At 40.8% G+C, this 27,868-nt stretch overlaps 1 protein-coding gene, 1 long non-coding RNA gene and 1 pseudogene across 2 annotated transcripts; all 3 read left to right on the top strand.

Moving 5' to 3' along the window:
• Positions 1-2,407: 2,407 nt before the first annotated feature.
• Positions 2,408-7,149, top strand: LOC133902379 (uncharacterized protein At4g15545-like; annotated as a pseudogene).
• A 1,832-nt stretch (positions 7,150-8,981) lies between these two features.
• LOC133901809 (uncharacterized) lies at positions 8,982-9,799 on the top strand. Its single transcript, XM_062343316.1, has one exon. It carries the CDS (start codon positions 8,997-8,999, stop codon positions 9,618-9,620), a length of 624 nt encoding a protein of 207 aa, XP_062199300.1. The 5' UTR covers positions 8,982-8,996; the 3' UTR covers positions 9,621-9,799.
• A 13,279-nt stretch (positions 9,800-23,078) lies between these two features.
• On the top strand, positions 23,079-27,451 carry LOC133901956 (uncharacterized). The gene is made up of 5 exons (XR_009906807.1): positions 23,079-23,106; positions 24,838-25,063; positions 25,274-25,357; positions 25,469-25,734; positions 26,148-27,451. It is a non-coding gene; the product is annotated as an uncharacterized LOC133901956 (long non-coding RNA).
• Positions 27,452-27,868: the final 417 nt, after the last annotated feature.

Below are 27,868 nucleotides of genomic sequence, written 5' to 3'. Positions count from 1 at the left end.
ATGCCTTTTAAAGTAGTTTTCGTTCTACTCTGCTGAATTGCTATCTCCATGTCTTAGCTTGTGAACTTGTTTGAGTTGGCTTGTCTTGAAGATAATTTTTATATAATGTTCAAACCGATATTTGTTGTTTATGTAAGATAAATCAATCTCTCGCTTTTTATTGTTGTTCCTGACAAATTAGACATTTACTACTTGCATTCTTTAGTTGATATTAGTCTTTGCATGTGGGTATGTGGATGCACCTTGTGTTTACTTGTTGTATTTAGAATCTATTTGGCAGAGCTCTAGCTCTAAAAATGTTTAGAGCAAGGTATTTCTAGTTCTAGAAATTTATAAAGTTGAAGTTACGGTACAATAGAAGTGTTTACATTCTAGCCTAAAAATATATACAAAACCACTATATATTAACCTAAACACTAGATCTGAGATGAAGTTAAAAGCTAGAGTCCTGCTAAACAGGATCTTAGTTGCATTACCTATGTGTTTGCTTGTTGTTAAGTGAATGAGAGAGGCATCGGTTAAGTGATGTGTTTGCTTGCAGAAAAAGTTGTTGTCTATGTCTGTAAGCCACTAACTTGGGTTTGGGGAATCAGTATGAAGTTTTCTTCAGTAGTTATGTCTAGTGTGTTCTTTCTAGTTGCTCCGAATAGGACTTCCGGCCTGAGGCTGCTACATAGGTCCTAGCAAAAATTGTTGCCACTCATTCCACAAAAGTGATAAATTGTTAAATAATTCATAGATAACATGGTATGGCGCATCATGGTGTTAGTGTGAAGAGCAATGCTATACGTACGTATTAACGTTTACCAATTTTTATTAGAGTGGATCCGCAAGGTCAGTCAGTTAGGATCATCCCAGGAACGAAAGCAACGAACCGTTCTGGATAATTCTGGACGTGATCAACGCGATAAACATCTGTATTTTTTGAGATAAGGAAGGTGGAGAGCCCTACCTGATTAAGATTTGATCCGTTGCATCTCAGCGGCGACTAACCCTCGTAGCTTATATCTACGGTCGGTTCCTGACAGGCACAGAGGTTGCATGCAACGTGCTGTCACAACTTTCAGCAGTAGCAGATCTTGTCCTCTGCTCCTGTAATGGCGAGAATTCTTGCGTCCGGCGCCGGCGCCGGCGTCGCGGCGTCCGCTCTGTGGTCGTCGTGGTTCTTTGGGATCTGCATGGTCGTGGTCTCCGTCTGGGTCGTCTCGTTCGCCGTCTTCATCTGCGGCCACGACGAACGCCCCCGGAAGAAGCCCGCCCTGGCGCCCACGAAGAAGCCCGCCCCAGCGCCCGCGAAGGCTGGGCCAGCGGCGGCGACGGCGAGCCGCGGTGCCGCGAGGTCCGGGACGGTCGTTGGCACGACGGGCATTTACGCGGCCGCGTACGGTGGTGGTTGTGGTGCCGTCTGTGGGTGCAGCGGCAGCCATGGTGGCGGGCATGGAGGAGGTGGATGCGGCGGTGGTGGCGGCTGCGGCGGCGGGGGCGGTGGAGGCGGCTGTTAGAGTACGTAGTGTAGGCAGCTGGTTCCTCCGACGACGCAGGAATATAATGGCTTTGTGGTTAGTTATCTTGAGGTAGCCTCGTGATCTCGCTACTGCCTGCTCATATTAATGTCAGGAATAGTACGGTGTTGGTTAGATTTGGTTGGAGTGTTCAATACTCGTTTTATACTGGTTTGTTTTTTATTCTCATTATAAACCATCTCAATATAAAAGTTATTTCTCATCTCTACTATCTACTACTTAAAAAATAGTTTGTGAATTCGTTCATCTACCCGGTCGAACGACCGGATGCTCCTCACCCTCTCGCCCGCATGAAGCATCACCCGTCCGATCGTGTCTAGGTCCCGCTCGCTCGCCCGCCCGACCTCCTACCCTCGCTCCAGCCCGCCATCGCCAGCACCACCTGCACACCGAGTCCTCCTCTGCCTCATCGTGTGCCTCTACGTCCCCCTCCCGACGTCGTCCTAGCTACCCTCACCTTCCGACCTGGCATCGCCCTCCTCCTCCGCTGCCACCTCTGGAAGCTCCCCTCCCCCGTGCGCCCCACCCGATGGACGCGTCGCCCAGACCTCTCTCTCCCTGGATCCATTGTCGGCTCATCGCCCCCTCCTTCGCCCCACACCGAAGCCCCTCTCCCCATCTCCCTTACTCCTTCCACCCCTCCTCCCGCTCCAACCCCCACACCCACCCGCATCCCACTCACCGCCGCCGTCGAAGCTGTTGCGCCTCCTGCCTCCGCGACCGCCGCGGCTGTGTCGCCGCTGCCAGAGCCGAATGGCAACTCCAACAGGAAGAAGACGGACGCACCACTCATCCAATGCCGCAGACGAGCGTTGGATGCGAGCTCCTTCGCATCGACCACCGCGCCCGGGAGCTAACCTACTTACCCATCCCCTACGGCAGCTATGGCGAGGCACGAGGCGACGGCGGTGGGCGTGGACTTCCACCTGCCAGACGAGATCCTGGTTGTGATCCTCACCGACCCATACGAGCAGTTGGATGTGGCGCGCAAGATCACCTCCATGGCCATCGCCTCTTAAGTCTCCCGCCTCGAGGCCAACGTCGCGCGCCGCCGTAGCGACCTCGCCAATGGCGATCGCGCCAAGGCCAACCTCAGCGCCCGCCTCGCCTACTCCGACGCACGCCTCCACGCCGCTCTCGATGATAGCGTACGCTTGCTGTTGCCGGAATTCCTGTGCCCTGAGGATTAAGATTTGTACTTAGCTTTCTTGCCCTCTGATTCTTGGTGCGCAGACGAAGCTGGCGAAGGAGAGGGACTCGCTTGCCACGACGGCAAAGAAGCTGGCGAGGACTAACTTTCCAGCTCCCGTTTTAGTGCAAATTCTTTCAATTCTGATTACAAGGTTGGGTTTTAGCATGACCGCATTGGGAGGCCTGTCAATTTTGAGGATAGGTGTGTTTTTAACGTTTCTTGGGTGGAACTTGTGGGGGGACTTTTATTAAAACTTTGTATTTTTTAGTGTTGTTTGCTTGTTCATGTTGGACACGTGCCTCCCAGTGACCATTATTGTGGACACTTGGTGACGATGGGCCAAGGTTTCATTGAAATTTTATGAATTTGGATGAGATGTATGTTTCTAGTGTTGGTTCTGGTGTGGAAGGAGCCAATTTTGTTCACTCTATTGTCTATAGTGTTCATCTTAGTGGAGCGTTTGTGTAATTTGTGTAGTGTTGTTAGTTTTAATGGTTACTGTGATGGAAGACTATGATTGGTCTTCTTGGTGATTCTCTAGATTACATGGTAGAAAGTTTGTGACTCCGGCCAGATGGTTCAACTTAGGCTGGGCTGCTAAATTCTGATTGTGTCTATTTATATCAATAGATTTAATATGTCAAAGGATTTGGTTTAGTTGGAAAAAAAGATGAAGTTTGCTGCAGCATTTAGATTGGGTAGCAGACTAACTTGATGAACTTATAGAGGATACTGCGGGGACTGCATAATTTTGAATTTAACACAAAATATTAGGGATGTCAAACTGTCGACCTAAATTTGTGGAAATTGATTCAATATTACTAAGAACAGGATTAGTGACTGCTTTACTGTCAGTTACTCTACCTTGCAGTTTCATGCACACTGTGTTGTGGAAACTAGAACCGTTGACTGACGTTTTTAAGTGCACCATTTACTCTTTTGTGACTCTGGTCTCTGATGAATCTTAGACTATTTATTTGCTATTTTCTTGAAAGACACATTTGTAGATCCTGGCAGGGTATTCTTGTCAGCATGAAATTTGTCAAACTCTTTCTCTATTCAACATGAAAAAATGTGTTTCGCTATTTATCAAATTATTGGAGGTTAATCTTTTTTTGCAATTGGAGGCATTTAAGAAGCAGTTGATGAAATCATTGAGTGAAGATAATTTGTTGGTGAGTTTTATTGATCAAAATGTTTCTTTCCCACTTAGTCGATATTTCTTGTTACTGAAAGGACAATGATATCGCATAGAGGAGGTTGAATAGGCGTTTTTGTAAAAAAAATCGTCCTCTTTTACCGTTGGCATAAACTTGCAGCGGAATATAAATTAACAGATTTTTCACAAGTGAAAAACATAAATATGTTAGGCTCAACTAGTGCACAATCACCCTAAATAAGTGTGTAAATTACAATTCTAAGGCGACAAAAATTATTCAATTCTAGCAAGAGATATGCAATAAAACTTAAATTGAAAAAGGCTGAAAATATTGTTCATACGACTGAAATCAATGTTCATCCGGAGTATCCGGGGTAGTCCGGATACTCCGGGTTGTACAGATCCAGAATCTCCGGTAAAGTTCGGATTATTCGAGTTCTGTACAGAATTGAGTCCAAAATTGAATATAAAGGATAGGTAAAGAGTTCTAGTTCAAACTAAGTGATGTCGTGTGCTCCCGGAGATGATCCTAAATAGATTCATGGAGAACCTACACTCAAATACACACAAACAAGTAGATTGAGCAAGAACTCAAAAGTAGAGGAAAAAAAGAGGAGACATAAAATTTGTTTCCCGAAGTTCGGATTCACCACCGTGAATCCTACGTCTTCATTGAGGAAGCTCCAACAAGCCGGGTCTCTTTCAACCGCTTTTCTCGATCCACTAGCTTTATCTCTTCTCTTTCGGAGGCGAGATCGACCTTCACAAACCTTCCCGCGGCTCACTACACGCGCGGGAGCTCACCGGGTAACACCTAGCCGGCTAGGAGGCTTCACCTCTAAGAGTAACAAATGCAATCAAACTTCTTGCCGATGAACTCGAGTGTTCAAGATTGGATTTGGCTTACTTGCACTCAATCTTCCAATCTCTCAACCCAACTCACTTTTCTTCTCAAATCACACACTATAATGGAGTGAAAGGGAATTCTTTTGACTCTAAAAAGTATTTCTTTCGTGCCCTTGCAGTAGCCCCAAAGGATGGGGATGAGGGGATATAAATAGCCCACTTCAAAAAACTAACCGTTATTCAACTTTTCTGGTCTTACCCGGAGTCTCCAGGGTACACCGGAGTATCCGATCAACTAAAACAGCCAAAATCGAGACTCTCTGGCGGAGTCTCACCCGGAGACTCCGGACAACCCGGAGTATCCGGCCTACACCGGAGTATCCGAGTTCAGCACAGCTGACTTCTGAAAAACGGCGATAACTTTTGATCCCGGAGTCTGATTTCAACGATTTTGGACTCTATGGAAAGCTTATTCAGAGATCTACACATCCCAACTGAATTCATGACCTAAAATATATATGATCAAATTAGGAACACTCCAAAACCAAATTCGGACACTTCCACACCGGGATTTCTAAAAAGAAACTCTCACATGGGTTTGGTTAGAAACTCTTGAGTACTGAGACATGACAATTAGCTCACGTTGTATCCCTCTTAATAATGCGGCATACCTATACTCAAATTCAAAGATAAAACTCGTTTGAACCACTTTGAGAATTTGAATACTTTCAAGAAATGCTTCTTTCATTCAAACCTTGAGGGTTGTCAACTTTTATATATTCTTAACTCCATCTTTTCTTGATTTTTCATATGATTGATGCGAATTACTCATAGCTTCTCATAGCCTCACTCGGTCCATCGGCACAAAGCCTTTACTCGCTCTTCACCACCACCTTGGTACTTCGGTGTCAAGTCATTTGCTTGCCCTTCACCACGGATGGTCCATCGCAGTCAAGTCTTGCTTGCCTTTCACCGTCTTGCCATAAAAAATCACTTTGTATTCAACATCTTCAAGAAATTCATTTTATCAAATATGGAGTCCACTCTTGTTCTTCACTCTTGCCACATATGATTTCAATTCAACTTATACTTTCTTATGGATCCTAACCCCAACTCACTCTAAGCACAAATCACATGGGTTAGTCCATAAAACCTAAATGACAACATTTATACCTTAAGTTACTTGACCTCCACAAGTAACTTATTAGCCTTCATGCATATTGTCAATCTTCATCGAGCTTCTTCTTTTTCTTATGAGCATCACTAAAATCTCAATGATTTTTGATGCAATTCTTTAAACTCATAACATTTCTCAAAGAATTCATGCTTCATCATTTATGCATCTCCTATGGAATAACCTAATAGCAATTCTCAATATGATTGTTAGTCCATATGCATTGTCATTATTTACCCGAGTATCACCTAGAGCTCATTCCCTCCATTCATCTAGAGCTCATGCATATCTCTCATCTATCTCGATGCATTTTTATTCCCCTCATTCACCTGGAGCTCATACATATCTCTCATCCATGCATCACCTATGAAACAACCTACTAACAAACTCAACACCATTGTTAGTCCATATGTATTATCATTAATTACCAAAACCACACATAGAGGTTAGATGCACTTTCAGTTACGTTTTAAGTCTTCTCTTCTGCTGGAACTTTTGTGTTGGCAAATGATTTTATTTGCATAATTTCACAGCAATTGTCTGAAACTAGTCAGGGTCACGATGCAGAAGATAATTTGACTGCCTGGGTCCCGTCTTGGAAAGGTGCTGTTCAACATCCTTTCAATTTTCATATCATCTTTTGTTGAAGTATACTGTAATAGCCATAACTTCATGCCTGATAAATGATTTCATTTTTTCTTTAAAAAAATTGACTTGGTAGATGAAGTTTCAAGCAGTCACACTTCTTCAGATGCTTCCAGCAGATCTACAATTACTGAATCCACCCATGGTGGTGGTAATTCACTCTCGCTACTGAGCAGCTAAACTATATCAGCGTGTTAACTCTATTTTCAGTGCAACCACTTACATAGAAATCATTTACAAGATACCAGTTCTCAATCACGCCATACATGCCTCCAAAATTAACTCCCGGTACAACACCTATGATTTCGTCCTCCGGTGGTTCCCCATGAGCTTATTCAACTGGTCCGCCTCTCCCAAGTTCTTATCTGGTCCAACTTCTCCTACAAGAACTCGATCTGAGGGCCAGTCGACATTTTCATCATGGCAAAGATCGTCAAGCCATCAGTATTAAGCACCTACATCTCCTCCTCAGCGCCGCTCATACACAGGTTTCAGGCTAAACTTTGTGCAAATGTGGTGTCTCATCTGCTCAACTGTTTTGGGAGAAGAAAGACTGTCACATGGAAAATCTATTCGAATTGGGAATTTCAGTGCTAAAACTTTCTTCTAGTGGTGCAACCTTTAGGTACCTTCAGGTTTGATTATGTTTCTTGCTTGTTGATTGTTGCGGGGTTAATTAAGCGGATGACAACACATGGTATATCTTGAAAATATTCGATCATGTTGCAACGCACGGACACATAACTAGTAATTTATATATTAAAATTATATTACAAAATTCTACAATCCACGGTCTAGTTAAAATGAGTTTTCTATAATTCAGATTGTAATAATAAAAAAACAAATAAAATCTTAATCTTTGTTTAATAGGGTCGACAAGATCATGAGCTTGTGTTAGCAGTTCCTTCAATTTCTCATACTGTCATAGTAGAGTCTTCTTCGTCCCGTCACAAATACTTGTCACCACGCATATGTTGCGGTAATTCTCTTTTTATCAAATTAGTGACATGTACATCGTGATGCGTTATTATTATTGTTTAATTCTACTGATGTACTGAGGCGAGAAGTGATGGTGAAAGATGGGTCAACTGTTAAGGATGACTAAAGCACATGTGACTGCACTGCTGAGGTGGCAATCAACTCTAAACGGCTCTAGTCAATTCTATATCCAACGACGCCATCAGATTCAGATCCACTCAATCAACATTGTCCTCAGTTCACTCCAATGTAACCAGTCCTAGCCAAGTCCAACTAGTGTTTGTATTGACCTGAAAGGCTGAAACCTCAAGTCTTGGATCGATCAATCGTATGAAGTCACAAGCAGGTCGTGTAACATGTCGATCTACATCCAATTGGCAGGGGACAAATTCTTCACCTACCACGATGTATCTCCGCAAACAAGTGTGTAGTAGTATAGCATTGTCTCTGTTTAAAAATAATAGACGTATTTATTTAATCAAATTTTATATACTTTAATTAATATTTAATTAAATTATAAAAATATCTAATATATAAAAATTATACAAATTAATTTCATAATTTTAAATAATTTCACACTATATGTTTTGTGGCTTGACCTTCCACACGTAAAAACTGCGCTAAAAATTGCGTTCGTCGAGTTGATCAACATTCAGGCCATCGTTTCTTTGATCCCTTTCTTAATTCCTAAGCAACCTGCACTCGGTCGCCATCGTTCCATCCGAATTCCGCACGACTGAACGTGCCAACGTCAGAGGAAATCGTCATTTTCCAAAAGGAAATAAAAATCAGGCCAGGACTGCTTAGCGCCTTAGGGTCTGTTTGTTTCAGCTAGAGATTCTGAAAAGCAGTTTATAAAAGCTGGATTGTTAAAAGCTGGATTGTAAAAAGCTGGATTGTGAAAAGCTTTTAGACTGTAGATTCAAAAAAAAATTTAATGAACAGTTTAGTAAAATAAACTTTCACAATCTATCAAAAGCTGAGGAAAACCAGCTTCTCAGATTCTCACAATCCAACCAGCAAATTTTAAAAAACTATAACCAAAAGCTGCCTGTTTGTTTCAGCTTCAGATTATAAAAGCTGAAAGCCAGAATCCGAAGCTAAAACAAACAGAGCCTTAATTCAGCCGCTCAACCACTTCCTACCTACGTTTTATTTTAAAAGAAATCATGTTATTAAGTGATGTTTTGACAGAGCACCAACTCGTGAATTCATATAGAATCTAGAGTTTATAAGCTACTCGAGAGTTAAAAATATTCTACTCTTATATTTTTTAAAAGTCAAAGCTTTGTCAAATACACTCTAAATTCTAAGAACAGAAAACCGCGGCGGCTTGACTTGGCCAACTATTGCATCCCACGCTTTTAAAGATAATAACAAAACAATATACAGGATTGGAAGTCAGGGCATTGCACATGCATCCGTTAATTTCTTCGCTGCCGAGATGGACGGTGCTGGCTCGGTACAGTCGATGAGGGCATGAGGCCAATAGGGTATGCGACAAAAGCGTCGCGGGAACGGACCGCTTCCAAGGCGCCCACGGAGTCAGGAGGCGCGCCCACGGAGTCAGGTGCGCGGGCGAGGCAGCCGACGCCGACCGAACCAACTCCTCCCGCTCCCGGGCTAGGCAAGGGCCGCAACGTTTTTCCGCCGTGCGCACGCGACTTCGGCGCGCGCGGACGTGGATGGATGGATGCACCTCGCGTCACTCCAACCCAACCAAACCCAACCCAGCCGGCAGCCGCGCCGCGTTATAAAGGACGGGTCCTGGCCTTGGCGCCGTGCTTCACAGTACCGGCCACTGACCACGACACGGCACTCGCAGAGTCTCTCGGAATGGGCGCGGGGTTCCTGAGCACGGCGGAGGGCGGGCTCGGCGGGGAGGCGTTCTACTGCGCGGTCATCCTGTGGCTGTCCGTGGTGTCGTGGGTCATCTTCACCCGCGTCGACAACGACGGCGGGGACGGGAGGAGGAGGAGGACGGGGCGCCGGGGCGGCGGCAGCCGCGGCAGCCCGGTGTTCGTCGGCGCGGCGGGGCTCTGCGACGGCACCGGGCCCGGCTGCAGCGGCGGGTACGGGCTCTGCGGCACCTGCCTGGACTAGCTAGCTCTAGTAAGTCACGAGTCGTGGTGCAGCGGCTTGTGCTGCGTGTTGTGGCCTTCTCCATGGTTTTGCTTCCAGGAGATGAGCTCCCCTTTTGTGAAGACAATAAGAGGGAGCTGTACGTATTTCGATCCTGATTCGGCTGCATCAATGAAGTTCGAAGCTTTTTTCCCCTTTTATTCCTGATCATCTGTAAATTTCTTGATGTTCATTACGGTACAAAGGGGAAATACAACTCCACAATGGTTATAGATACACGTGCTATCTCGTATATTTATCTCTCATGTAATATTATCTAACTTATATTTTTTAATTACTTTTTAAATATAAATCTCAATATAAATAAATGATTTTAATAATTTGTATGTCCGGACACATGATCTAATGGATTTTTCCCTTCAGTGCACCCAGCTGCAAGATAACTTGTCAGATGTTTTTGAATCGTGGCAAAGCTTCTCTGAAAACGAAAACAGAACGGGGCTGTGTTTCGTTCAGCAAGGTACATATCTCTGTTCACTGCTTTTGTCGCTGTGGAGCCCGGTTGAGCAAATATCGTTCTCAAATGGGAAAAAAATGCAGGACTAGTTTTTTTAGAAAAAATAAAATTCAGGGTTAGTTGGGAGTTGAACAGCTTTCCGCACGCTAGACAAGCTGATGTCGCCTACTGGCCGGCCTCTGGTGGAGGGACCGAGCCGCCGGAATAAATTGCCCACTGAGGGCTCGTTTGGCAAATCGGAGAACCTTTCCACGTAACCTACCCTCCTATTGGGCCGATCCATACCCGACCACCAATCCACTTTGGGTTGGAAAATCGAGTTTTTTTATTTTTATATTTTCTAATTTAAAATATTAAATAAATAGACTCCTGTTCGGATGAACAGTATTCGTCGAAATTACTGTACACGATTCTTATTTCGTCTCCCATGTACTCTATTCAACTGTTCGGATGAACAGTATTCGTCGAAATAACTGTACACGACTCTTATTTCGTCTCCCACGTACTCTGTTGAAAATAGTTACCTTCTGTTACTTAAAAATTCTATAAATTTTGTGTAACTTATTTTAATTAGATTCATCCAAAAAGCTCTCGTAGAATTTAAATTAAAATTCTTTAAAAAAACTACTTTTTAAATTCTAACAATTGTTGGAGTCTCAAATAATTTTTAAAAAATCTGAAACAATTCACTAATATTCTTTTTATATGATTGAATAATTTCTAAAATTATTTTCAGCCATAGTCTATATGGTGAAAACAATATCACATGAAATTTTGTAAAAGTATTTCCATCCTATAAATAAAAAAATATTTCCATCCTATACATAAAAAATATTTACAATTGATATATTTCCAATGGCTAAATTTTGTATATGTTTGAATTTTTTTTGAATTCAAATTGAATTAAAAGATTAATATCACATAAAATGATAAAAATACATATAAATAGAGTATTACAAAGGAACTCACTTTTTCACCATATAAACTATGGCTAAAAATAAATTTAAAAATTAGTCCATCGTATAAGAAGAATATTAGTTATTTTTTCAGATTTTAAAAATTTATTTGAGACCCTAAATATTGTTAGAATTTATAAAAGTAGTCTTTTTTGAGAATTTTAGTTTAAATTCTACGTACGTTTTTGTATGAATTCAATTAAAATGGGTTGCATATGGATTATGAAACACATATAAAAAGTTATAGAATTTTTAGAATAACAGAATACTACTATTTTGAATAGAGCATGTGTGAGACCAAATAAGAGTCGTGAACAGTACTTTACACGAATACTGTTCATTCGACTGGGCTCAAAGCCGGTTAGGGCTCGTCTATTTTTAAATCTTTTTATCAGTAATATATTTATTTAATATTCTAAATTATAAAATAAAAAAAACTCTGGAAAATCAACCAAACATTAACCTGGCGGCTCATATGAGATGTAGAAGTATTTGGGATACATTCTAAAAATGAGAAAATTTTGCTTGAAAAAATATTGAGAAACAAAAAAACCAAATCAGAGACAAAGCACAAAATCCAAGAACATTGGGTACAAACATTGCAAAAATTAAAGAAATAAAGCGATGCAAAAAAATCAAAAGAAAAATTGATGAAACAACTTCTGGCCATTGAAGCCTTTCGTCAACCATGTGGCGTGCTTTCCATTCTTACATGGCAAACCAATAGAGATCTAGATGGGGCGGAAGAGGACGGGTTTTGCCTTCACCCGCACCCACATGTATGTCCCCCGCCCCGATCCGCCTCGCCCTGCCCTGACCTGAGGTCAGCTAAATTTTTTCTTACCCCGTCCCACCTCATTGAGCCTCGACTTTGATCCGACCCGTCCTGTCCCGCTCCGATTAAAATTGTTAAAAGCTCTAGATCAAATTTAATTAGAAGATAATACCTATCACAGCATACAAACCAATAAAAAAATTACATCTAAGATTTACGAGACCTAACATAACATGATAATAGTTACATATATGTATTAGTTTACTAATAGTTTCATTACAAAAGGATAATAAACCTACTAAACATGCATGTAACATATACTCCGAGCGGAGCGAAGCATGTTAGAACTTAACCCAACCCCGCCCCGTCTTGCCCCGCCCTGACCGATGCCCTGCCCTATCTTGCCAAAATCGGGGCGGGACGGATGGTGACCTGGTGGGTCAGGTGGGGACTTAGACCTCTACAAACCAACCTGAACACCACCACGATAAGACTTGGGGGCTCCGCCATGCAATCACCCTCTGCCGCACAACCGAAACACTCACGAGGCCCGTCGACTTCCACTCGTCTGCATCTTGTCGCCTCTCCCCATGCCCACTCCCACCATATGGTGCCATGTGATCACCATGCTCCATGCATGGCCATGCATCCCTTGCCATCATGGCTAGAGTTCACACCTGGTGACACAAAACATGGTGTCATCAGTGAGTCTACAACGGTGGTGATGTGGTTAATGGAGGGCTCCGCCTTGAGTTGCGCCTACTTGAAGTGGTGGATCCGCGAGAAACATGTCAAATCGATAGGATGTTGGGAAGAGGAAGGGGGAGGAATGGATGGAAGAGCCAACAACAGCTGATGACAGTGGAAGGAGACAGTGGAGTGAATCGTGAGAGGGGGGTAGCACTAGAGTGAATCACAAGAGGGGGGCGAGGCCTTAGCGACATGTGACCGCGTGAGACGTGCTTCCCTGCCTGGGTTGGGGATGATGTTTTCCTCCGTGTATCGAAGGGGATTGGAGCGGGTTTCTTCCGACCCCCGTCAAAGCCAAATGTGATTTTTGCCCAAACTGGGGTCATATCCCACGCGTGGGTCTTGTTCCCTGGATGGCCGGGACTGGGGCGCGATCCCGACCAATCCTGGGTTGCCAAACGAGCCCTAAGCGAGCCTAAAATTTGCAGTAAGATAATGTGAGGTGTAAACAACTTGAAATGGGAGGAGGTTTAGGAGTAGTAGCCTTCGTTTTAGGGTTGCTTTGGCATTGGGCCATTGGCTCATGGAACTACAAACATCATGATGTATTATTACTCTATTAGTGGCGCCCAAAAATACTTATTGGGGATATGGCCCACCTGCCTCACACCTTAGCAAAATTCACGACTTTATATTGGAAAAGGCTCCAGTGGTAACAAAGAACTATTTTAATCTTTCAATCTTTTTCCACTATGCCCACAAGACCATTGATTCGGGATGCTGCAATATAGAATTAGGCCTATGATAAGGGATTAAAATTTTGCCAAATTTTTGATGAAATTTCATGAATTTTGGAATTTTCTTTTATTGAAATGTGGGACACACATAGTAGAAGACGAAAAATGATCGAAATTTCAATGAAACTTTGTTATTTTGGTCGGTGAACGAAAAAAATGTAAAACAAAATTGAAATCTCAGTCTATGATGAGGCTGAAATTCTGGAAATTTCAAAGAATTTCTTCTTTCATTGTATCAGCCAACAAGGGACAAGTAACATGTTTAATTGACCAATTACCATCGCGGTTAAATTGGAGGTTAATTGGTGGTTTATAATGGTTGGTTATGATGTTTAAATTCGCCAGCCACTCGTCGGTTTGGTGACTTGCTGAGGTTGCGTTATAGCGTATAAGTGCTCGCTAAAATTTAGCAGTTACCAGGGCCATTATTCAGTGTTATTGCAACATATTTCAGAGGGCATTTTTGCCTATAAAAGGAACATAAAGATGCCCAGTCTAATATATGAGTGGGGACGAAATTTCGCCATCTATCTATCTTCCTTTCTTCCTCCAGAGTTGTGGTGTTGAAATGTTGTTCCATAGTAACACATTTCCTTGCATACCCCGGGGACAATAAACAGTGGTATTTCTGTCGTTGCCACGGATAAACCTACGCACAGGATGACAATCAGGGTGAATCAAAATTTAGTCACGTCTCAAATTAAACTTTAACAGTCTAGAACTAATATAAAAATATCACCCTAAGCTAGACTTTTTTTACATGGATTATAAATTGATAAAATTCCAAAGCTCACCTTATCATAGGTTTAGTTCCACCCCTTAGTTACAATCATGTTTCTGAACAGTGTAGATCGCCGAGACTGCCTACGCTGCCTCATCTCAAGGCACCGATCCTCAACGTAAGAACGGATTCTAGTTTGTTCTGGCTTTTACTTGTGTATAGAAGTACTTTTCTCGTGTGGCATGCAGCAAGCTGTTGTTGATTCGCGTGGCGGTTTGCACCTTGCAAGCCACGTGTTATTGTGTTATTGGTCATGAACAGGCTTGGGTCGTTTGAGCTTTAAGCTTTTTGTGCGCATCCGACGGACCTAGCGCTTCTATTGCTCATCTTCTCCCCCGCTACAGGCTCACTCCGTTGCCTCCTTCGTCTCCGACGCCGGCTCCCGCCATTGAATCCTCCGCCGTTCGCGCGGTGTCAAGATGTCCCTTTGCCTCTCCACCCACCGGCCTCTTGCCACCGTGACTGAGCGTAATTTCTCACAAATTTAGTCGACTGACGTATAGCAAATGTGAATCTTTTACTCGAGTCTATCTAAGCAGATGAAATTTTTTGGCTTCTAATTTGTAAAGTAAATGTGGCGATTACTTTTTGAAATGAAAATGGTATTAATCCTAGTATCCTACCTTGTGCCAAGTGTGAAGTGTGAACTGGTGAATCTTCCACCATTTCTCTGAGAGTGAGAGTGAGGGGGGACAACAATACCAACAAGTCCAGAAGCAAACCCAAGAAATCACCAGCTGAAAAGCACCATCCCCTTCCTCCTCCGTCCCCAATCCTCTCATCCCCTCCCTCCCCACAACCCTAGCTCCTCCAAGCTGCCCACGAATCCATGGATCCCACCAAATCCAGCACCCCTCCGCCGCCCCCCGTCATGGGCGCCCCCGTCGCCTACCCGCCGGCGGCATACACTCCCGCCGCGGCCGCCGGCGCCGGCGCCTATGCCCCGCAGCTCTACGCGCCGCCGGCCGCCGCCGCGGCCCAGCAGGCGGCCGCCGCGCAGCAGCAGCAGCTGCAGATGTTCTGGGCGGAGCAGCTCCAGTAGTTTAGCAAATGTTTGGAATAGTGTTGTTTATAACAGAGCTTTGTTGTGTAGTATCTATTGGTAGTTTGACATGTCATGGATTCTCACCTGTATGTTTTGAAGCAACGCTTGTTGTTAACCATCCTACTAAAATTGTGGAAGCTTCTGATAAACTGACTAGGTCGATGTACTTGATCAGTTTCTTCGCTCTGTTATCTGTTTAAATGGATATTTTTCTGTTCTGTTTCCCCCCTTTTTAGATGATTCCTTTCTGTTCATGCATGTTTGTTTCACACAAGGCTTATCATTAAGCTTTCCAAGTCAAAATTTTGAGGTACCATTTCTTCTGTCCTAATGGCCAATTTTGCAGTGATGACTGACCTAGTGACCTGTGAAGGGGCATTAGCTTAATCTTCTTGCAATGTTTGCTATGCCCCTTGGTGACCTATTGCCTATGGGCCACCGAATCAATCACAAGTATTTGTATACGTATTCTTCTTCCACCAATTCAGTCTAACGTCGCAGCTACTCATATGGAGTTATTGGTATTGTCTACATGCATGGGTAGTACACGTCATGCTGATTTGGCGATAGCTGGGACTTCATTCCCCAAAAATTTGTGATGGTTGAGACCCTTTTTTTTCCTTCTGAAACTTGACAATAGCTGGTACTTGAATGGCAAAGCATGTGATGTTAAATTGGTATTGTCAATTTTGCACAGCAACGTTCCTTCTACTGTAATCATAAAGCTTCCTTTGATGTTTAGAAATTTCTTTTGCTTTGCCTTTACCGGTGACATGTTAGCTGTGCTTATCCTTTTTGGGGGGGAAAGCGATGCTTATACTGGATAAAGACATAGAGACATACTATTTTTGTTCTGCACGTTTTTTTTATATCATTGAGTAGCATGGGTATTCCCTTGTTATGTTTGATTTTGGAAAAGATTTATTTTAATTGTCTTTCTCTTGAGGAATTGGATTCTACACTCAAGCAATAGGAGCACTTTTATCTACAAACTCAGATGGTAATGTAGTTAACTGGAAACTTTGATGTATATCTAGGCATAGTTTCCTCTGGTGTCTTATTAGGAAGATAATTTTTCTATCTTGTTTCGTATATGCATTATTATGCGTGCTGGTTCGCCTGGAAATCTGTTGAGATTGAGACGCACATACCTGAAACGTGGTCAAGGATGTAGGTGGCATCGTATTTTTGCAACATTACAATAGTTCTGATCTCACTAGGGAATATGGATGGCGAGTCATTGCTTCGCCCTGCCTTGTGTGATTGTGTCCTCCAGTGTTGAAGTCACATATGATGTATAGCATGTTGACTGCACATGATTCAGGTATGACTTATTAGGTCAAATGTGTTTGTGTAACATCTTTTCTTTTCTTTGAGAAAAAAACAGCAGTACGTTGAATCCTTTTTTATATATAACTAGCGAGGAGGCCCGCGCAAATTGCGCGGCTAGATAAGATTTTCTCTTAGAATATATCGTCAATATTAAATGAATATTTTTTTAAATTGTAGTTGTAGCATAAGTAGTATCAATAATCAGAACACTTAGTTTTTCATGCATGTATTGTATATTATTTTGACGTAAATATTATATGTGGACTTATAATATAGGAATGTTATTCATTCCTATAACAATCTGCAGTCACTCATATTGCACAATAATAATCTGACTGAGAGTATTATGGAGACATTTAAAGGAAGCAAGAACCTCGTAGAGGTGAACTTGCTAGGTAATTCCTCTTCAACCGCTAATTCCTCATGTGGTTGCTGCATATCATTATTTTGCAGGTTCCTAGTTTTTGTTTTCTTCCTCTTTTCAAATTTATTAGTCTTTTTGCAGTGCCTGCAAATACATGGAATTATGTTATTGTTTTTCAGTGATCATTGTTGTCGTGCAAGCACTACATATAGTACTGGTACAAACTTTATGCAGCACTTAACAACAGTATGAACCAACGTTGATAAAGATATTTGTTGGGCGTTATGATGTTGTTATGACTGTAGGTATGTTGAAATATTTAGTTTTCAAGTTCATTGCTAACAGATATTAATTTATGAATATTTGAAATTGTTACCTTTTTTGTTTGAGATTGATGATGCCTTTTGTGTTTCCCCGATGAAAATGAATCAGAAGATCTCTTTGTACACAATGTTTTTTGCCGTATCTTCACCTGGACATTCTATGTCGTTGATTAACACCTTTAGTCCTTTTTTGTTTGTGACTCTAGATAACGTCACATATAGTTGTCCATGGCAGAATACCTGTTTAGGTAAATATAGTCCGACTTTGTTTAGTGACTGACCTTGGCTCTTATTGATTGTCATTGCGAAGCAGACTAATAAAGGATATTGTCTTCTTTTCAGCATGAAAGGCCACTTAGAATCGTTTGGTGACATGATGATTCGAGGTATGTATACTTTGTCGTCCACATGTGTTCCTGTAATTATTTTTGCCTCGATGTATTTATTTCCAAGTTGAGTGATTGTCATTCTTGTTCCATTGCATAAACCTGTTGACTGGTTGATGTTTCGAAGGAGCATCACCGGCAAGCCAACTTTCAGCTTCAGCTCATGGTTTGGTATTCCAGGGAACTTCAAGCTGTTGAGAAATTCCGTAGGGTACATATGCTCCATTTCGTTACTGTTTGATGTTGCTTTGCAAACGGTGTCGGAGCTATGGTATGTTACTTCTTCACCTTCTATTTGGCTCATAATATACTCATTTATCTCCTCGACTGTTTTATTTCTTAGGCATAGTATGGCTCTTTCTTCTAGGAATTTTGGGTCTCGGTAGTTCGCCAGTAAGTTTTGGTACGTGCTTTTGACAATTGCCTCTTTGGGGTTGTCTCCTTTTTGTAGAAGTAGGTCGCTTGGTATTTTGATCCATTCTTCTCCTTCATCTGATGTTGTTTTTCCATCACCTATATTTAGTATCCATTCAGCGAATTGTTGCACATCCTGTTGTTCCGTTATGTTGTGAGCTGTGCAGCTGAGCCTCATGTTTTTTTGTTAAAATGTAAATTTCAAAGTGTTGCCACAAATATGAACGCTTGATGGATGCGTTCACTATATGTTCTCTCCTTCCCTTTGTCACCACTGGTAGGATTTGTCGGAAGTCTCCCCCCAGCACTACAGTCAAGCCACCAAATGGTTTTTTGTCGCTGTTATTGTTGGTAAACCTGAGTATATCTCTGAGGCTTTTGTCGAGTGCTTCGAAACAATTTCTGTTCGCCATTGGAGCCTCATCCCACAATATCAGTGATGTCTTCTTTAGGAGCTCAGCTAGATGGGAACCTTGCTTGATTTCACATGTGGATTCATCTGTTATGTTAATGGGAATGTGAAATTTGGAGTGTGTTGTTCTCCCATTGTGGAGCAAAAGAGCAGCTATGGCGCATGATGCTACTGCAAGTACTATCTTCCCTTCAGATCGTAGTTTCATCGTGATTGCTTTCCATAGATATGTCTTTCCCGTACCGCCGTAGCCTTCGACAAATATTTGCTTTCCCAGATTATTGTCGATTGATTCCATTATTGTGTCATATGCTTTTTTTTGTTCAGGATTTAGATTGTTGAGTATGTTGAGATGCTCATTCTTCAAGAGGTCGCTGTCGTAGTTAAGCTCTTCGTTTATCAATCGATTCCCAAGTTGTTCTAGCTCATCTGCGTTTGGCAGTTCTATTCCTGAGTAGTCATTTAGTGACTTTCCTGCTTGTCGCATTATTTTCTCTATTTCGATCAAAGTATATGATTTCTTCTGGGATTCTGTCAGTTGCAATGTTGGGAAGTTTAGGATTAGTCTTCTCTTGTGTTGGATGTCTTCGGACAAAGCTTCCCAAGTAGACTCCTATAGTCTTTTGGGTTCAGTAACTTCATAGTGGGATAATATGGTGGTGAATAGCTGGCGTAGCTGTGTTCCGCTTGCCCAGTTAGCTGCCTCATTGATGCATTCTATCCATTCTTTGTCATCATCAAGGAATCCCATCGCCTGGCATGCTAATTTAAATGTTGGATGAACAACTCCATTTATTGTTCTTATGTCCGCATATGTTTTGCATCCTTTGACAGTGTTTAGTAGCATCCTGAGATAGTATCTTTCTCCACTTGCAGGATGTGCATAGTATATCCTTCCGATTGCATATCCTTTTTTCCTCTTTTTCCATTTGTTATCTTTAGCGATCCAGACCCATTTAGTAGGGAAATCTGCATATGTTAATCTTCTTGCTTCTTCGTACTCCTTGTTCGCCTCCATCCATTCAGTAAATTTAGTTTTCTTCACTGCCTCCCTTCTTAGTATCTTATCAATATCAGTCGAATCTGGAAAAATAACTTGTTGCTCATTCTCTAGATGAAAATTTAGCCTCTCAACAGGTGGATCTCGATAACTTAGTTCAAACTGGAATAACCGCTAACATGCTTTAGTTGTTGATATGTATCTCATTTGTAGGTATTTCTTAATCTCGTCAATTTCGTTGTTCGATTTGTCCTTTTCCTTTATTAGTCCTACTACATAGTCATCACCTTTGTGAATGTACTTGAATAAGTATTTGATTGACCTAGACCTGTTGCATCACTCGACATTTATGTGAGCTTGAAACTTGACCAATAGATTCCTGTTGTAGGGCACGACAAATCTGTTGTCTAGTGTTGTATTTCCTTTTCTAATTTCTCTCCCATTGTCTTGTCTCTTGTATATTGGAAAACTATCTTCATCGATTGTAGTATCTGAGTTGTATCTTTTTGGAAAGTGCTTGTTGCATCTATTGTCCATCATACATGAAGAATTTGGGTTTGCTTCTCCACATGGGCCATGCATCATGAAATTCTCAACAGCTGCATAGGCTTTTGGGTCTTCATTCTTGTCTGGGATTTCAGCACATATTATATCGTCGATGTGTGTTGGATCATGGAACTTGCTCTTGTCTTTAAGAAATACCAATATGTGGGCGTGCAGGAGTCCTCTTTTCTGGAACTCTATTGTGTAGAGGACTACATTGGAATTTCAATTTCAAAGTAGTTAGTTTAGTTTGTTTGTTTTTTAAATTTTAATAAAATAAACATGTCATTTTATTTTTTATGGCACATACCTGATGTAGTTTCTCCGAAGTGTTTTTCTTCCACTATGTCTCTTAGTAGCTCTCTTAGTTTTATCATGAAGACTCGGTCTATAATTTCTGGTCGATCTGCTGGTTTTTGTTTGCTTCCTGTTTCATCTAGCATATACTGGATTTCTGGCCACTTTGCGTTGCATGTGAATGTTATAAAAAGGTTTGGGTATCCTGCCCAACGGCATATCGCTATTGCATCTTGGAAGTTTTGGAGCTTATTTCTTATGCATCCTGTGAAAGTCGAGGGTAATACTATCCTCTTTCCAACCTGCTCTGTCCGATTGTCCCCACGTTCAATTGCATCTTGCAAGCCGCTGTACAGTTCTGTCCTTAACTTTCCTTGATTTTGTCTTATCCAATTAAGCCTGTTCTGTTCGATACATGTGAAAACATCAACCCAGAATTGTAGAGATAAATATCCTGACATTAACAACGCAATCGATTGTTGACGACGATGGTGAAGATAATATGCATAGTATTCATGCATAGTTACATAGTTCCTTTTGTAGGTAACTCCTTCCTTTTGTTTGTATGGTATTTCAAGTTTGAATCCATCTTCTCCATATGGGTATAGCAGTGGGTATTGCAGTGACATGAGCTTTGGATGAGTTTCTGATATCCTCTGAGGCCCCATATCTTTGAACTCAATAATTATATCACGTCCCTCAGTCTCGTTTGTTGGATCTTTGACGACCAGTGCGGCAACCTCAGATGCTGATGGCAAGCCGTGCGTACCATTTCTATTTGGTTGTGCTATTAGCTTCAGAGTGTAATCATGATAGTTAAGGTTTTTGAACCTGTCTCTTGCCATTCGAAATGATTGAGCTAGAATATTGTTCTCATCAAGCATGTTTTGAAGGCCGGCAACGATGCTTGTATCAACCGGTGTTTTCCCCTCGCCACTTCTCGATGCGCTTATTCTGCTTTCCACCTCATTGTCTGTGTCATATATGTATAGCTGCGCCCAACGTGGCTTGGTGCCTTCTTCAGGTAGAAGAGTTCCAATGTGATGATAGTTCTGGCCATGCATGCGGAAAACATATGGTCCATGTCCTTTGTTTATTTCTTTATCCACAACTCCTCCTGTGGATGTGAATGAGAACATTGAGTTGTAATTCCTGATGTTTTTTCTGAAGTTTTTTGAAACTGTTCCTTCACCTGTTAACAGGTTTTCAAGGTAAGGTGGAGGCTTCTTGTGTGGAGGTAAATTGATTTTTCCTTGTTTGCAACATATTCCAAAAGCTGGCTTTGTAGTTGATCTTTTGGGTTTTAGTCGTTCCTCGTACCATAGCAAAGCATTGCAATAGTGGCATCTGTATGTTGGTTTTTCAAAGTTCCATATCTCACTATCGACTTCTGATGAATTTGCGCTAGTAGATTGGCTGTTGGTCTCTTCATCTACCTCCCTATTGTCTATTCTTGCACGCTTTGCTTCCCTCTTTTGTTGAAGTATTTCTTTTCTCTTCTTTCTTGCCAATCTTGCCTTTGTTTTCTTTGTTTCATCTGTAGTCATAGCTCTTTTTTTCATCTTTTTTAGTTCCATTTGTTCTTTCCTCCTCTTTCTAGAAATTGATGCTTGTTCTTTTTGCTGGTTTTCCATTGGGCAGCTTGATTGAGCCTGATTGAGATATGAACATTTGTTAATATGGAAGGCAGCTTGTCAAATGAAAGTTGTTTGAGACCTGTAAAAGTTTTGGTGAAAAATAAAATTAAATAATTACAAAAATGTATAAAAAATTCTAGGAAGCTTGTGAATGAAACTTAAACTTAGTCTGTGTATCAAAACTTAAACTTAGTATCTGACGGATTGTTGTAGATTGCGTTGGAAGAAGAATTCGTCTAATAAATCATTAAACACAGATTTATCATAGTATTCCAATAAGAGTGAACATGTTTGCCTACCTTTTTTTATAATATTTATTTTTATTGGTCTAAGTAGCAGTGTTTTAGGCTAAATAGTGACCATTTCTTTTTTCACTTGACGATGCAAGAAAAAAAGTTGATAGGTGCAATATCATAGAAGCTGTTATGAGTTTACTGATGCCAATTTTGGTTTAATCGGCCATACTAAGTGATTGGGCACAAAGAAGCTTAGGTTGTTGTTATATGCAGCCATGCTTCTTTAGTTTATTTATCCCCTTCTAATCATATTCAGATAATGCCATAATGGTACGTATGTGTAGCTTCTTTGTTGATATTGTTTCAAGATTCATTTTTATATTCTTACTGACAATCATTTTTGCCATTTGGGATGCAGGAAACCTTCTAATTATTTCCTACAATGGTACTGTTGTTTTTTAATTGTTAGTTATAGTTGCTTCATTATAACTATCATTGAGAGTATTGTCTTCAAAAGATTGGGCAAACAACTTCAGTTACAGAGAGAGATTGCCAAGTCAGAATTGCATGACAATTGAAGCAAGAAAAGTAGAATATCGGTTAATTAGGAAAGTAGAGTGATAATTATCACCTCTTTTTTTATGAAGAGTATATGTTCAATACTGATTGAGCAATATCTATATGGAAATTTGAATTCTTGATTGTTCTCATAAATTCTTGATCTGTAAAAAAGTGTATTCAATACACTTTGGTAATTAGAAAAGCATATAAGGATTAGTTCAAAATATATGGAATAATTGAAGATAAAAATACCGTTACAATTTCTTTTTGTTTGCCAGGCGTTGGTGCTGACCCTTGAATAAAAGCACAATATGAGTTGTGGCTGGATTGCAGGACTGCAAAAAGAAAATAGAAATAGTATGTGCAATTTGTGTAGGACCTGGGACTTGGCAGCTTGAGCGGTTGAGCCTAAAGACACCACACCAAGGAGCGCATGAAGCAGTGAGGGTGCAAAAAAAAAATGCACCTGCCTCTCCCAATGTCGAGTACATGTATAAGTATATGTATAGCTGTTTTCCTGATCCAGTATTGGCTTAACTTCGATTCGGAGTACTGGCTTAACTTCGATTCGGAGACGTATCCTACCCTCACGCCCTCATCCACCCACTACTGCCCCTCACCCCCTCCACTCAGAATACTTCATTGCTCACCATCTCCACTCAGATCCACTGAGATCCACGCCTCTTGCTTCACTCCGGCGAGGCCTCCTCCCGTCCTGGCGCCCGCTACCGCCCCTCACCCCCTCCACTCAGAAGAGTTCACTGCTCACCATCTCCACTTAGATCCACTGAGATCCACGCGTCTTGCTTCACTTCGGCGAGGCCTCCTCCCGTCCTGGCATTCCTCCCTTCTAATCGGGTACGCACTTGACAGAGACATTCATCTAGACTTCGATTTGTTTCCAATTCACCATCTCAATCGACGGACTGGCCTTCCAGCATCCCTTTGCCGCCTCCTCCCCGTTCTACTCCACCTCCTTCTAGGTGCTGGTCCGCTGCTAACAGGACACCCACCTCCACCGACGGACGCCCGTCGTTCGGGGATGCGGTGGTGGACTCGACCCTGTTCCCGTAGCTCCACACCATCGAGAGCAGCAACCCCGTGCGAGCCAACACTGTCTTCCTATTGCCTTCCGTGGGCTGTTTGATGGCTCGCCACTCCAGCCCAAGGTGAGCAAGCAGCGGAGTTCAGCTTTCTTGTTTTATATGTCACTGAGCAACAGAAAGAGCTAGATGGTCATCTCCCTGTACGGTTGTGACTTATGATTGTTTGATATTTACTCTGATTGCTAGTATTGCATGTCATCAGAAATGAATGTACTTTGCCAATTGTAGTTCATACACACTCTTGTGCTCTATTTCGATAAGTTATTGGTGGAATTTGGAAAGCCCACAGAACCCCAATTTAGCTAAAGAAAGATTCAGATAAAAAATTAGAATTATAATATTTAATTCCTTGCTTCAATGGAAGTAGTGGTGCTCAAAATGATGGTTTTATCTCCTTGAAGAGAAAAAAAATCATTTCCAAAAATAGTAGATTTTTTTGAAACTGAATAGGAACATCAATAATTCTTTTTTGGTGACGGATAGAAAATGTAATTAAAATATTTATTTCCTTGCTTCAATGGAAATAGTGGTGCTCAAAATGACAGTTTTAGTTCTTTGAAGAAAAAATTCGGTCAATGCGTTGCAGTTTCTTGGATTAAAAGATTTCAATAGTATCATCTATGAGAGACTGCTATTATTGTGGAGCTTTAGAGAGTGTTATAATCTATCTTTTAAGTTCAAGACCTACTTTCAAGCACTCCTAGAAAGCTTTAGTACAGGTAAAACAAAGTCCATTTTCAATTCCAAAGAATTAATTCGTTGAGTTCATTTTCAGGTTTGAGTTTTGAAGCGATGCATACAAGTTAGTCATGTATCACCATTGTGATATACTATCCAACTGAAATAAAGGAATAATAGGTTCTTTATCTCTGCACTCACATTAGCAGTATGATGAGTTATTTCCCTTCTATGCACATGGGATATTTTTCTGTGGAATGGGAACTATGGTACTCTAATAGTACAATTGTTGTTCTAACTTCAAAGTTGTGGGAAATTAGCAGCTTGATTGATTCCTATTGCTGGACTGCTCTTAATAACTCAATTTTTAATTTTGTTCCTGAATAAGTTCTGAAGAAGAAGAAGAGGATGCTGAAGAGGGGGAGGGTGCTTGCCGCGAGCTCAGTTCCGCTCCGGTGGAGCAGAGCGGCGAGGTGCTCAAGAGAGGTTAGGTAGGGGTCCGGGAGTAGCAGGGGGAGGTTGGTCGAGGTGAGGTGCGATGCGGCCGTCGCGGAGAAGCCTGCTAGGGAGGAGCCGAGGAGGTGGCCGAGGAGAAGTTCGAGTAGCAGGTGAAGGTGAGACATGGACACCATTCATATATGTAATTCAAGTTGTTTCAGATGGGATTTGTCAATCAGTGTTGTTAGGATTTTCAGGTGCAGAGACGTACCTTCCTTTTCAATTATGTATACATCGATGTGTATAAATATGGTTTAGGCAAAAATGCGATGTTCTGTGTGATTGTTTTATTGTTTTTTTCTAATGTGAAATGGATTACTCTTCAGGAGAACAAAGACCTTGGGGCTGACAACACTCTAATTGGTCAGTTTGGTGTTAGATTCTACTCAGCTTTTCTTGTAGCAGAGAAGGTATGCAGTATTTCTTGGATGTTATCTTTGTAAAATATTCTGCATGCAACACATTTTTATTCTTTTTGCACACAAGCTCAGATTGTTAACATTTTGTTAAACACATCGCAGGTTGTGGTGTCCACTAAGAGCTCAAAATCAGATTAACAGTATGTGTGGGAAGCCATGGCTGACAGTAGCTCTTATGTCATTAAGGAATAGACTGACTCTGAGAAAATGCTTACACGCGGAACTCGGACTACTTTTTTTTACTTCTATAGCCTGATGATTAGTATGAGTTTGCAGACCCTTCAAGGATTCGAGGCTTAGTTAAGAACTACTCTCAGTTTGTATCTTCCCCCATATACATGTGGCAGGAGAAATCAAGAACTGTTGAGGTAAGATTTTGATGTTCCGCTTGCTGATTCTCTTGAGTACTAAGAAATTAGAGGTGGTGGGTTTACCTGATTGTTTGGATGATTTGGTCAAATATGTATGTTCTCTTTTCTTCAAATGAATACCAGTGTATGTGTGATTTGTAAACAATGCATGCTACAGCTGATTTTTTACATATCATAAGTACTTAACATTAATGAGATGTCTGACTCAGGTTTCCCATTATCTTATAATATGTTTGTCGGGTAAAACTTATAGTACATGCATCGACTATTTTAGCTTCTTCAAGCTGAAGTGACATGAAAAAGTATTCAAATAATGTATTAATATAAACTAAAAACATTTCTACTTCTTTTAGGCTACTTTCCCAAAGTGCTTCCTGACATCTCCTAATCCTAAGATGTGTATCTCACAGGTTTTTTCCTTGCTCTTGTTGATTTGTATTGAATTGGCTGCTCCACTTGATTTGTTGATTTGTATTCTTTCTGCACTGGTATGTGGCTCTCCTCATTGCATTCTTTGTCAAAGTCACTTACATTGATAATATCTTCATTCTCTTCATAACTTGTCTGCAAAATATTGTTAAAGTTAAAATATTGCCATCAACGATAAGATAAACTGTAAAATATATGTCCCTTGGAGTACCTGATTGTTTGAAATTTTTGGATTGCTGATCTTATCTGATGTTGTTTCACAGTTCAACTTTCTCTTTTTTAATTTTTGAGCAGTTTGATGATTTCTATTTTCACCAATTTCCCTTTGTTGTTCCTACAAAAACATATCAAAAATATTATACAATTACATATTAACTAATAAATATGAAATATGATGTTATGTTTCTTTGGCGTACTTCATTGTTATAACAATTTGATTCCCTCTGCATGTAAATGTCATCCTGTAATCAATAGTAAAGAAGCATTGTTAGTGTTATTTGTAATTATGAAAAAATAAACTAATATGTAAAATGGCTGAATATTTGAAATTATTGTCTACAATACAACCTTTCTTTCTTTCTGTTTTCCATGGAAAATATTTTTCTTTGACCTTTTGGCTGATTTCAAGATAACTTGATTATCATCCCTTAGAAATTCAGAATCATCGATACCTTCTTCCTACAAATAAAACACACGCACACATAGACAAAAATACTTGTTAAATTCTAAATACCTATTAAAGCAACATGTAAAATGAAAATGCTATTTATTCTGGTACCTCATTAGTTGAAGATTTTGTTTCCATCACAACCACTGAGCCTTTTCTTTTTCCATGCACAACTTTCCTTAATTTTTTTTCGGCCTTTTTAAATCTTTGTTACCATCCTTTACCATTTCACCAACATTTTGTTCTGCAACAACACGTTTCTTTTTTCCCCTGTTCATCTTTTTGGCCAATCTTATTTCCTCAACTTGATTATTCGAAAATTTCAATTCAAGCTCATCAATCTTTTTGGCCACTCTTGTGCCAATCTTAATGGATTTTTCTAATTCAGCTTTCTTTTTGGAATGATTGTATTCAGCGTCTAAAGCTTCATCAACTTGAGGTCTTCTCTTTAACAATTTTCCATCATCAATCTTACTTTTTTTGCTATAAACTGTAATATTATTTTCTTCTTCATCTGAGTCATCTTCGACAATCATTACTCTCTGTCTTCTTTGATTGATATCTTTGAGTTTCTTCGATGATGAAAATTTTCCTTTACATTTATTGTAATCCATGTTGCTTATATCTTTATCTTCCAGTAATTCAACATGTGTCACTATGTGTGAAGTCTTTATGGTTGGTGAATTCTTGATGTTTAGTTCCTGCTAAGCAAAACAATCAGAAAAGACATAAGGAAAATGAATTAAAAATAGAAGAAAAAATCACCCATTACCTCTTCATTTTTCTTTGTTGAATATTCCAATTCAAGCTTTCTGTCGGGTACAAATGTTCTTTTAACTAAATAGTATGCTTTTCCTTCAGTCAAATTCTGGCCGCTGAGTTTGAATCGAAAAATAAATGATTTTCCACATAACTCATGTATAATCTGTGGAACTTCTTCAGATTTTCCTTTATGTAAATCTAGCAAATCCGTGATGTTTGTCTTGAGCATTCTTCGTGCTTCATCGTCAAATATACTGCATGTGGTAGTTGTAG

This window comes from Phragmites australis, chromosome 20, assembly GCF_958298935.1.
Source record: "Phragmites australis chromosome 20, lpPhrAust1.1, whole genome shotgun sequence".
NCBI classification, from domain to species: domain Eukaryota; kingdom Viridiplantae; phylum Streptophyta; class Magnoliopsida; order Poales; family Poaceae; genus Phragmites; species Phragmites australis.
This window is presented reverse-complemented; position numbering and strand designations above follow the sequence as displayed.